Here is a 13,429-nt window from a genome sequence, read left to right as displayed (position 1 = left end):
GAAGCCAAAGCCAAAGAGAGGGAGAGAAAGGCTCGAGCTGTCTGTGCAAAAGTTAAGGAAAAAGCCATGTTTGCTGAAGAGAAGCAGAGAATGTGGAAGTCTGCATGCATTTTGTCATGGATCTTTTTTGTTATTGTTATGCTATTGTGTTTTGGCTCAATTGAGTTCTCTGGAGTGAAGAGACCTAGATTGTTGCCCTGATGTAGTTAGTTGGTTAATAGAGATAGTTATGGCAATGGTGTTAATGAATTTGCATTGTAATAGTACTAGCCTACTGATGTAATGTTTTGATGTGTCAATGAATGAAGAATTGGTCAATTATTGAGTATTTTGTGCATACCATAACAACTATTCAATGAAAGAAATATTGGTCATGCCACTAGTTTGTGGGCATATAATGAAAGAAGTATTGGTCAATTATCAATGACCTGTGCATACCATAACAACCATTCCACAATAAAGACTTCCATACACTATATTGGAAAAATATACTTGGACACAATCTGTAGTAGCAATAAATAAACTTCCATATAATTTAGTTTGAACAAATAATGTCAATTATCAATAACTTGTGCATACCATAACAACCATACCACAATAACAACTTCGATACAATCTATATTGGAAAAATATACTTGGAGACAATTTGTAGTAGCAATAAATAAATTTTCATATAATTTAGTTTGAACAAATAATGTCAATTATCAATGACTTGTGCATACCATAACAACCATTCCACAATAACAACTTCAATACAATCTATATTGGAAAAATCTACTTGGACACAATCTGTAGTAGCAATAAATAAACTTTCATATAATCTAGTTTGGACAAATATTGTTCCATACATATTGTAATACCACAACTTCCATGTTGGAGTGTATTGTACCTTAATTACAAAAAAAACACATTCCAAGGCCAGCTACATATATATATATATATATATACACATTTTTTTTTTTTTTTTTTTTTTTTTTTTTTTCATTTTAATCCTAATTACTTATAGCCTTTTCTCTTGCAAGTCTCTGTCTCCTCTGCCATGGTGTCTCCCCAGTGATGCCAACCTTGCACCCTCTTGAGTTATGCCCTTCCTTTTTGCATTTCCCACATCTTACAGGTCTGTTCAGCTTACTTGCTTTGTAAGGGTTCCTAGGCTCATCAGAAGCCCTCTTTCTTTGCTTGGGTGGTCTGGCTAGTGGTTTGTATATGTGAGGTGCTAGGGGAGCAGGCTGTCTAGTTTCAGCCCATTCTGACTGGCCAGGCATGGGAGGAAGTACCTCCTTGTATATCTCCATGTAAGTTTCTTTCAAATAGCATGGGTGGGTATAGTCTTCTAGTATCTCAATGTTTGTATAAATGGCTGTTATGGCATATTTGCAGGGAATGTCATTTAAGTCCCAAAACCTACAGCTACATGTCCTCTTCACCAAATCAACTACATGCCTTTCATACTGACTACCTACCTCATAAAGGAAACTCCCAGCTGGAGTAGCACTAAATGACTTACTTGCAACCTTCAATTTCTCCAACCTATCTTGTATGCTTTGACACAACTTTCCAGCATACTTCTGTATCCCTTTCCTTTTTGTGTAAAGCCTAGTCATAAGTCTAACCCTAATCCACTCCAACATTGCCAAGATAGGCTTGTCCCTAGACCTCAATATCATTGCATTAAAAGATTCACTCAAATTATTTACCAAACAATCTATTAAGACCCTAGTACTAAAGTGTGACCTTGTCCACTGTGCAGGTGCAATGTTTGCAAGATATTCGTATGCCTTTTCATCCAAATCCCTTATGTACTGCATGCATCTCTCAAGCTCCCTTACTGTTTTGGCAGCAGCACACCTCCACAGTGCATCCTTCAACTCTATTCCTTGTGATCAATTTTGAAATTGTTGTAGATGTGTTTTACACAGTATCTATGCTCCACAGTAGGGAATAGTGTCTCTATTGCAAGTACAAGCCTCTACAAATAAGCAAACAAACAAACAAAACAAGTTAGTTCAGCAAACAAAGTAAACTATTCAAGTGTAACTGAACAAAACAAAACAAAACTTGCATACCTTTTGCCTATCAAAAATGAAGACCAATTGAAGCTCCTCTGGCCTCCCTATATCATCAGCAAAAAATTTCAAAAACCATATCCAAAACTCCCTGGTTTTTTGTTCCACAACAGCCATAGCTACTAGAAAAATGTTGTCATTTGCATCCTTAGCAGTGGCAGATAAGATTTGCCCACCAAATCTGTGCTTTATGTGACAACCATCTAAACCTATAAATGACCTGCATCCACCTAGAAATCCTACCTTCTAAGCATTGAACCTAACATACATCCTCTTAAATTTTGGCTGGGAAGTCTCATCAGCCATATTTGTCTGCAGTATAACCCTACTCCCGTTGTCTACAATGGTTATCATTTGTGCATAGTCCCTAAGGACACCATATTGCAATTGCTCATCTCCATTAATCAAATCCTTTGCCTTTCTCTTTGACCTATACACTTAGTTTACGCTTAGGTCAACAGATAAATTTTGCATCATATGGTTGTGTACACCACTCACCTCCCAATTTGGATTTTTGCTAAAATCCTCAATGAACCTCTTAGCAACATAAGCTGATGTTGCTTGACTATTTTTAAAAGATTTGGGGCAAGTACAGTCATTAGTCAACGTCTTAATTTGAAATGTTAGCTCTCCACTTATTTGAGATGCATAACATCTCAACCCACACCCATTCTTGCAATGAACTAGTATCTTGGTTCTCTCATTAAGCTTGAATTTGATGTCAACAGGTTTTTTGACTGCATACTCCCTCAAAGCAACTCTAAACACCTTTGCATTAAGAAACTTCATCTCCTTCTTCTGTACAACATTTCTCATGTCACTCTTAGCATTAAACTCTACTTGCTCAGCTACCTGCTCATCATCAGATCCATCCATGCTTACCAGGTCATCCTCAAAGGCTGGCTTAGCCCACTCAGGGTCTGCATGGAATGCATTGCTTGATTTTGAGGCTGTATTGGGAGCAGAACCTTGTGGAGCTGAGTTTTGAGCAGCAAATATATCATCACCAAAGTCATCCCCCTCTAGGCCTTCATTTAGCCAATCATCATCAAGCCCATCATCATCTCCTTCAACATTTTGTTCTTTATCTCTTGCACCAATCTTAACATCTTCAACATCTTCTTCTTTATCATTCTCATCATCTTCATCATAATCACTGTCCAAATCTATTTCATCCCTTACTGCATCACCACCTAAACCACTTACATCACCATCTACATCACCACCTACACCATCTGCCACACCCTCAAGCCCATTACCACCTATACTGCCATCTGCCACACCTCCAAGCCCATCACCACCTACACCACCATCTACCACCCCCTCCAACACCTACACTACCATCTGCCACTCCCCCTCGATCAGGATACTCAACTGCTAGTGGCTCTACATTTATTTCAGTATAGATTATGATTTTTTCAACTGGCCATGCCCTATGAAGGGTAGTCATGTTTAGGACATTTGCATCTGTTTCTATGTCTCTTAAATCATCCTGTAGATCACTTTCAGGAAGTAAATACTTATATATACTGTGTTCTTTAGGAGCACCAACTAGATGGCATAAATCCCGAATTTCAAAGAAACTCAACTTGTCATGGTCAATCTCTGTCAGTAAACGTACAGACCCACCTACATATTTAATGGTTGGCTCCTCCACAAAACATCCCCCAACATGAATTTCAATGTCAAATGTGAAGTCAACCATCTACAATTCAAATATAGTTTGTTTACACACTGACATGCAGAAAATGAAAAAAAACCAAAAGAGACAACAAGACAACAACACACAGACAAAAGACATAAAGCACATCCAAAACCAAATTCCCAACAAATTCATAGGGACCACAGTACCCACAGTTCATAAACAAGTGCAATCATTGACAAATAAACATGATTCTTTTAGGTATATGCATTATATAAACAACCATAGCAGTACATCTAATCCTACGTGATTCTACATATAAATAGCAAAATCCACATTTAACATACAAAAAAAAAAAAAAAATTTAAATGTGCAGATGAATAGCAAAACCTAACTACATGGGTGGGTCATGATAAAAAACATGGGTGGAAGAACCCAAATGCAAATGAACAGCAGTCACACATACCTTGCCTAGCTTCGATGATGCGAACAAAGTGTTTTCTCCCCCTCCAGACGCTCCAAACCACGAAGAACAAGTTGATCGCATCTCGGGTTTCTCTCTCGAAAAGCTTTTGATTTTTTAGTGTTTTGATTCTCGTTATGTTCTGTTTTGGGTTCAAAAGGTGTTTTAGTAACGGCGGAGACCGAAGTGGGTTACGGAGAGTGACGGAAACATACCTTAGATGGGTTAAGTGATACTTTTCAAACCACTGGTAGGCAAAGTGACTTTCGCCCAAACCACAGGTGGGTTATGTGTAATTATCTCTTTAATATAATAATAATAATAATTGTAAGGACACAATTTGCAGCCCAAAACCCAAGATGTGTGGGGATATTGGCCTAGTGAGTCCAGTACAATAAATTTGTAGAGAGTAGGTCAAAGAACTAGGCCCTAATGAATTTTACAACAGCTAGCATGGATTTAAAAGATGATCAGGTAAGTACAAGACACATAGGACCGAATGAATTCCCTATCCAAGGAGGCAAACCTTAGAATAAATCAATAAGACTAATTACAAATGCAACTTTGATTGCTACAGTATTATTTCTCTCTCTTTTCTCCTTTTTTTTCTTCAGGGATCTCTTACATTATATATCTTCTTCTCAGTGATCTTGACCCTCATTTGTCAATCGTCCAAGCCACCACTTAAGTGCCCGTCCTATTAGACACATTTTCTGGCTCTTTGTGAGTTGCAGTAGCCAAGGAAGCACTGTTCAAGGGTCTTCTCCACATAAATGGGGGCAGAAAAGTAGCTGCAGTACATTTAATACGGAGGTAGCAGCTTTCCCTTAGATCGTTTTGGGTTCTCTACCTTCTTGTGTGTTCATGAGGCACACTTCTAATGTTGGAGCTTCTATGGAGGTCATTTTCGTTGTTGGCATACGTGTTTGAACCATATTTGTCATAGCCGAGGAGGAATTCCTCCTCGGACTGCCTTCACCCCTTTCTTACTCATGAGACTCTAAACTGAAATCCCTCATTACTTCTTGTCTCTTCTCGGACATGCCAGCATCCTCGGATGAGGCCCAAGGCCCAATATATAAATTTGGGCCCTTATCCCCACAATAGCCCTTTAAAACTCCAGTTTTTCCTTCTCATCCGAGGAGAAAAGGAAGGGTTTTAATCTTTAAAAGACAAAACCATTTATCTCTCTGGTTCACATGTGCAAAAATGCCGTTTTACGCACCACAAGATTGCTACTGACGCTTCGTGGTTTACGATGCATCATTAATTGCTCCAAACGGTGTTATGTTCCCCACATCCAACGACGGGGCGCAAATCTAATGGCTGAAGTTTTTCCTTGGGTTTTAAGCAGGATAACTCCCACTCAATCCTACCCTTTATATAAAGCATCTGGAGAAATCACTTTCCTCATTTTACAAGCCTCTAAACTCTCCAGAGATCCTAAGCACTTAAGCTCACAAAGCTCTCCGAATTACCAAGCCTCCCATACCATTTCCTTAAGAAATCTCCGAAAATTTTCTTGAAAGTTTTAGGGATTAGCACATATCTTAGTTCTCGTACGTTTGTACTTCTTTAAGCTTCTCTTTTTCTTCTCGGCCCATCTTCTCGGCCTTCTAGTTCTTATTTCTTCATTCACCAATTTTAGTTGCTTTCCTTTAACCCGTCCGGACGGGTAGATTTAAGCACCTAGTAGACTCTCCTGCCAAAATAGAGGCCTTTAAGGATAAATATCATATACCACAGGAAGTAGCCCTGCGATACTGCTCTTCTAAACAAATAGTGACATATAGAGAGGATGGGGAAGTCATCATCCTTATGATAGCTTTCATAGAGGGGGGGATGACTCTCCCTATAGGTAGGATAACACGGGACTACCTCCTCAGCCGTAGGATCTGCCCATACCAATGCACACCCAATCTATTTAGGGTCTTAGGTTGTGTTGATGCTCTTAATGAGTATCTGGGCTTGGGACTCAGTCAGCACGATATGGTCCACATGTACAAGTGCTACAATCTCAAAGGTGTAGGATTTTACCTCAAATCCTAATCTGATGTTGTTAGGCTCATCTCGTGTCTCCCCAAATCTAACAAGGGGATGAAAGACGACTACTTAATTGCTTCGGGGGCGTGGCATGATGGCTTTCAATGTCCAGCCTAAGAGGGAGAGCCAGGTGAGATACCTTAAAGCTATGTCCCTTAGCAAAAGAATTTGATTCTTTAACCCGAACCATGTTATTATTGCTCTTTCATTTTGCTTTCTTTTGATGACAAATTTTGATTTTCTAAACATGTTTTGCTCTTCAGCTACTTTTGTAGACAAAGATTACATAGCACCTCGGCTCAGTATGACCAACGTCGAGGCCCTCAATTATCTGTTAAGGTCTGAGATATTCGTAAGTGCAGACGGGCAACTGAGAGCAAAACTAGCTTTAAGGTGACTAGCGGCTTTCAGAAATATACCAAGAAGTAGGCCACGCCATAAGAGCAGGTGACTAGCGGCTTGCTCGGATTGATGTATCAAAATCGGGTTTCTTAGCCCTTCACGATCTTTCACCGGTCATACTGCCACCCCGACAGAACCTTCCACAGTTCGCAATACCACTCTCACAGGTTCTGCCCTAAGCAGCCACAATAGAAGAAGGGATAGTATCATCCTATTTATCTCTTAAAGAAGAGATAGACAATTTCCATTTCATAGAGGAGGAAGCACCAGGCAAGCTTGTGGAGCTCTTAGATTCTGACACCAAGTCCAACAGACTCTCTACAGCTCACCAGTCCAAACTAATTGTTGCCCATGCTGACACAAGTTTAGAGGAAGAGGAAGAGATGGATTCAAAGAAAAGACCAAGCTTGAAAGGGCTAATAGCCAACAGGAACAAGGGGGCAACTTCGAAAGATGTCCCCAAGACCTAAATTCCTACTGATTTGCTCACTCCTCCTCCTTCTCCCACTAATCTCGAACTGCAGGCCATGCAAAACCTGAAGAAGAAAAGGACGGTGCAAGAATTGGAAGAAGGCGAGGTGGCCCCATAGAAGGGCACCAAATAGTAGAAGACTAAAGACCCTAGGGACAAGAAGGCCACCTCCGTTGATAGTAGGGAGGATGTTGAAGTTTGCCGACAACAGCGCACCTGGGCTCCCCGGATAGAGTTGGATGGAGCCCCCATCTCTTGGGATTCTACCATCTGGGATTCCCAGAGAGGGCATGCAACCCACTTGGCTAAAGCTCTGGAGCAGCCTCTTCTTCTCCCAAGGGATATGGAGACTCTCAAACGTACTAGGCAACCAGAGCTCTTCATGTCGTTGAAGAGGGACTTTGCCATGGTAAGTTAATTTCTATTTTTCTAAATCACATACTAAAAAGCTCTTTCACTCATTAGTGTCATCATCACTATTTTTCTTTTTATCTGATCCCTTTGCTACTATTGCACAAGTCACTCAACAAGTTTATGTGGCCAAGGAGTGGGTTTGGAATGCTCATAATAAGGTTGAAGCTGAAGCCCACTCTCGGTAGGAGGTTGAGAAGGCTCTTGGAGCTCTTAAAGAGGAGCATGCAAAGGTGGGCAACAAGTTGAAAGAGGCGGACAAGGCTTGCTTGAATGCCCTTGCTGGTCTTAAGAATGCTGAGGCCTAAGCCAAGGACCAACGTAAGCAGCTCTACACCACAGAGATAAACTTGGCCATCCAAAAATAGTTAGTTCTAAACCTTAGGGCTGAGTTATAGAAGGTCAAGGATGCAGCCAAAGAGGCAGCGTAAGTGGCCAAGGAGACTACGGAGGTTGCAGTGAACGCATCATATGAACGTGGGGTGGAGGATACGAAAAAAGGCTGGCTGAGGAGGTAGCTAAAGTGTGCAGGGACTACTGCATTAAGTCCTAGATGGAGGCGCTCAACAGTGCGAGGGTCCTTGCTAACTTCGAGCTGAGGAAGGCTGAGAACATATTCTTCCCTATACACATTTGAAAAGCTCCAGTTAACCTCCTTATGACCACTGTTCTATCTCTTCCTCCTTTTGAGCAGGTTTCCAATATCCAAGACCCTATTGTAGATGCTGAGATCCCCCCAGGGGTAGTAAGGAAGGGCAAGGAGGTCCTACCCTTAACCAAAGGTACTCCCTCCGAGGATACCCTTGCCACCAAGGATGTGGTCTCCCAAGCTAGGGCAGTTAAGTCTAAGTCTGATATTGGGGATGCCACTCTTAAGGCCACTGATCCCAAGAAAGGCTCTCAACCCACAGAAAAGTAGTTGTAGGATCTTTCTTTTTCATTGTAGTTGTATTGTTAATTTTTTGTTGTGGCTTCTGCCACCATTTGTAATGTACCTACTTTTGATTAATGAATGGACTTTTCTCTCAATCTCTTGTGTCTTTGCTTTTCATACTTTCAAACTTATTGTTATTACGAATAAACTTGACATGTTGCCACTTTTGTTTTAACAGACGCTAACAACAACCCCGCTACTACTGTAAGTAATTTGACTAAGTACCAACAATGAAGAGATTTACCCTATATTTGCACTGCAAATTGCTCTTTCTGTAATGAGGGCCGAATCAAATAAAGACAAGCAATAAATGAACATATTGACAAAAGAGACTTTCATTAATAATAATACATTTTCAGGTTGTTTACATTCCACGAGCGTGGTATTACATCTTCATCTAAGTCTTCTAGAAAATATGCCTCGATACCAGCCACCGAGGTGATGCGATATGGTATTTCCCAATTGGGCCCTAGCTTTCCCCACGTTGGGTTCTTTGCAGCACCCAAAACCTTTCTCAACACCAAGTTACTAGGCACTAATGGTTTCAGCTTTACATTGGCATCATAACCTTGCTTAAGCTTGTGTTGGTAGTATGCCAGTTGGACCATTGCATTTTCTCTCCTCTCCTCAATCAAGTCTGGGCTTTTTTCCAACAATCCGTTGTTATTACTCAAATCAAAAGTACTTGTCCTCAGCGTCTCTAAAGGGATAATGACTTTGGCTCTATATGTCATTGAGAAAGGAGTCTCCCCTGTTGACCTGCGAGGTGTAGTGTGGTATGTCCACAGGACATGCGGCAGCTCTTGCACCTATTTTTCCTTCACATCGTCCAATCTCTTCTTGAGTCTGCTTATGATGACCTTGTTAACAGTCTCGGCTTGTCCATTTCCTTGGGGATAGGCTGGGGTAGAATATCTATTTGTAATTCCCAAGTCACAGCAGTATCTCCTGAAAGATTTGCTATCGAATTGAAGGCCGTTGTTCGAGATAAGGGTACGAAGGACTCCGAATCGTGTGACGATATTCTTTCATACAAACTTCTTGGCATCCACGTCTCTGATATTTGCTAAAGGCTCAGCTTTGACCTACTTAGTGAAGTAGTCCTTGCCGACCAGCAGGTATCTCTTGTTTCTTGTTGCCTTAGGGAAAGGGCCCATTATATCTAAGCCCCATTAAGTGAACGGTCAAGGGCTGGACAGTGGATTAAGTGCTCCCCCCAGTTGGTGTATGTTTGATGTGAATTTTTGACATTGGTCATACTTCTTTACATACTTTTGTACTTCCGTTTACATATTTGGCCACCAATAACCTTAAGTGATGGCTTTGTGCGCCAGAGATCTACCTCCGGTGTAGCTCTCGCAAATTCCCTTATGTAACTCCTCAAAGAGTAATTCTGTTGCCTTAGGATGTATGCATAGCAAATGTGGCCCAAAAAAGGAGCGTATATATAACTTTTGGTCCTTGGACAACTAGAACCGAGGAACCTTTCTACGTACTTTGTCCACTTTTGATTTCTTCTCGGGTAGGGTGTCCTTTTTTAAGAACGGTACTGTGGGGTCCATCCAGCTAGGCCCTACCCTAACCTGGTGAACATGAACCACCTCTCTGTTCATCTTTGTGGGCTTGCACAGGTCTTCTATGAGGATGACCCGAGGTAAGCTTTGCGCCAAAGAGGTTGCAAGCGTGGCTAGGGAATTGACGTGTGTGTTTCTACTCTTGGGGATATGCAACAGGTTGAAAGATTCGAATTCTGATTGTAGGTGCCTAACTTGACTCAAGTACTCCTACATTCTTTCATCCCTCGCTTCAAACTTTCCTTTCACTTTTCCAACGACCAATCTGGAGTCTGAGAACATATCTACAGCATTTTTGCCCATTTTTCACACCATGGCCATTCCCATTAGCAGAGTCTCATATTCAACTTTGTCATTAGTGGCCGAGAATCCCAATCTTAATGATTTCTTGATGGTGATCCTTTCGGGGGATACTAGTACTAACCCCACTCCGGAACCTCTCTGATTTGCTGCACTATCAATGTACACTTTCCAAGATAGGGGGCCCTGTTGGGAGATCATGCCAATCGATTTTCCATCCATATGTTGTGTTTTCGTTTCTTCTTCTAACGAGGATTCAACAAACTTAGCTACTAAATTCGCGCGGACTTGAACCTTGATAGAAGTGCGAGGCATGTATTTGATGTTGAAAGCCCCTAGCACCATAGCCCATTTAGCAATCTTCCCCATGTAATCAACTCTCCGGAGTAGAGCTTTAAGTGGAAGCTGAGTTAGGACAATAATTGTGTGTGCTAAAAGAAATGGGGGAGCACCAAGGAGGTTGCCTCTTGGAAGTGACAGACGGATTAACATTTAGATGATGACAAATGAAGTTCGGGTCCACCCCTAAGGCTTTGTAAGCACTCCATGCGAAGACATCGACATTTTTTCTAAGGAACTCTACCAGCTCTTCCTCATCTGGAAGAGGAAGCTGAGCCCCAATCTGAAAGAATTTCTTTGGATCGTCACTAATAACAACCTTCATCAAATTTTCACATTTCCCCTCCTCGACCGACCCATCGACAAGCAACGCAGGAGCTTTTAATTGCTATGAGCCCCTTTCGGCATTGGCCAAGGACTCGACCTCGGGCTAATGCCAGATGGAAGCTACCAAGCATTACCTAGCCACAAATTGATTTCCCAAGATCTTCTTAAACTAGCCTCTGAATAGGTATTTCACCTTCTGATGCAGAGTAGAAGAAACGGCTCCTAGGGTATGAAGCCAAGGCCTAGCCATAATGGCGGTGTAAGGTGAATACGCGTCCACCACAATGAAGTTCACCTCCAGTACTTCTGAACCAGTCTGCACAGGTAGTCTAATTTGGCTCTTCGGCATGACAACCTTTCCATCAAAACTCACTAGGGGCGAGCTGTAGGGTGTTAGGTCCTTGAGTCTCAAGTTCAGCCCCTTGTACAGGTTGGGGTATATTATCTCGGCACCACTGCCTTGATCCACCATCACCCTTTTGACATCATATCTCCCAATCCTAAGGGTAACTACCAAAGTATCATCATAGGGTTGGATTGTTCTGATTTTATCCTCATCTAAGAAGCCCAAAAGCCAGTTGAATTTCTAATCTAGCCTTCTTTGGCTCTTGATTAGCGTCCTCAGCAGATTGCCGAGCCACAGACATCACTTTGGAAGGGCAGAACCCAGTTCTCCCTAGAGCAGCGAAAATGACATTTATCGTTCCTAAGGGGGGTCTTAAAGAAGCATCTCTCCAGGATTCTAAGTTTGCCTGGCCACCCTGACCACTAGGGTGGTGCAAGAGTTGCTTTAACTTTTCTTCACAGAAGAGCTGGTCTAGGTGGTCCTACAGACTTCTACAATCTTCTGTAGTGTGTCCATGGTCTTGGTGGTATTGGTAATAGAGTTTGTGGTTACGCCTTGTGGGGTTTCCCACCGTTTTATTTGGCCATTTAAAAAATGGCTCGTTCCTAATCTTCTCCAGAACTTGATGCACCGACTTTTGGAACACAGCATTGACTGCCTAAAGATTGGCAGGTCTTGACTATCCAATAAAATCTCTCTATGGTCAGTTGCTATTTTACCGGTCCGACCTGAAATCCCTTCTCTCCTGAGGGAAAACCTTATCCTTTCTTTTCCCTTGCTGCTGATCTTCCTCAACCTTTTTATACTTGTCTATTCAGTCCATAAGTTGGCACACACTGGTGACATGTTTGCTAGTCAGAGATTTCCTCAAACCGTGCTCGGCCTGGAGATCGAGCTTGAAAGTACTGATGGCTACATCATCAAAGTCACCATCTATCTCATTGAATATCTCCCAGTATCTATCAGAGTACATTTTTAGGGTTTCTCCCTCTCGCATGCTTAAGGATAGCAGGGAAGCGAAGGGCTGAGGGACCTGCTATAGGTAACAAACCGGGAGCCAAACGCCTGGGTGAGTTCTTTAAAAGAACTTATGGAATCTGCCCTCAGGCTGTCGAACCATCTCATCGCAACGGGTCCTAAACTGGATGGGAAAACCTTACACATCAAAGCTTCGTCCTTAGAATGGACAGCCATTCTCTGATTAAAGTAGCTCACATGTTCCACAGGGTCTATCCTACCACTGTACATGGTGAAGGTGGGCTGATTGAATCATCGAGGAAGTTTAGCCCCTTCGATTTTGCCTATGAAGGGTGACTTAGAGATTTGGTCCAAGGCCCTACTTATAGTGTCGTTTCCCATGCCTTTACATGGAGGGCTTCTGATCCTTCGTTCCTAACGGCGTTCTTCCTCGTAGGAGAAAGATTTGCTAGGCGGGGTTTAAGACCTTTGCCTATAACTAGCGTCCCTTTCATTATCAGAAGAAGCCTCTGAGTTAGAGGGGGTTCCCTTTCGCCGTGCGTGGCGCAACTCTCTCTTCAACTAGTCAATCTCCAATTGCATGCCCTTATTGCTCTTTGCATAGGAGATGTGGCTTCTACCTTGAGGCTAACTCCTATCAATAGGTGGGGTATGCACACTTCCTTCATGATTACATCTCTGTTCAAGGTTGACAAAGGGGTCACCATGCCGAGATCCCATAGATTCTGCTTGGTGTGGACCTAATCCTATCATAGTTAACTGCCACACTCACTATCGCACAAGTTCTTCCCACAGATGGCACCAATTGTTAGGACAAGATTAGCAGCCCAAAACCCAAGATGTGTGGGATATTAGCCCAGTGAGCCCAGTATAATAAATTTGTAGAGAGTGGGTCAAAAAACTAGGCCCTAATGAATTTTACAATGGCTAGCATGGATTTAAAAGATGATCAGGCAAGTACAAGATACATAGGACTGAATGAATTCCCTGTCCGAAGAGGCAAACCTTAGTATAAATCAATAGGACTGATTACAAATGCAACTTTGATTGCTACAGTATTCTTTCTTTCTTTTTCTCCCTTTTTTTCCTTCAGGGATCTCTTACATTATATATCTCCTTCTTGATGATCCTG

The 13,429-nt window shown here is 42.0% G+C and overlaps 1 protein-coding gene across 1 annotated transcript; it reads right to left on the bottom strand.

The window, feature by feature from the left end:
* Nucleotides 1-992: 992 nt before the first annotated feature.
* On the bottom strand, nucleotides 993-1,808 carry LOC112038637 (uncharacterized). The gene has a single exon (XM_024071459.1). It carries the CDS (start codon nucleotides 1,806-1,808, stop codon nucleotides 993-995), a length of 816 nt encoding a protein of 271 aa, XP_023927227.1.
* Nucleotides 1,809-13,429: the final 11,621 nt, after the last annotated feature.

This window comes from Quercus suber, unplaced genomic scaffold (genome assembly GCF_002906115.3).
Source record: "Quercus suber isolate HL8 unplaced genomic scaffold, Cork oak 2.0 scaffold_2, whole genome shotgun sequence".
Taxonomy (NCBI): Eukaryota; Viridiplantae; Streptophyta; class Magnoliopsida; order Fagales; family Fagaceae; genus Quercus; species Quercus suber.
Note: the sequence above shows the minus strand (reverse complement) of the source record. Positions and strands in the feature narration are given on the sequence as shown.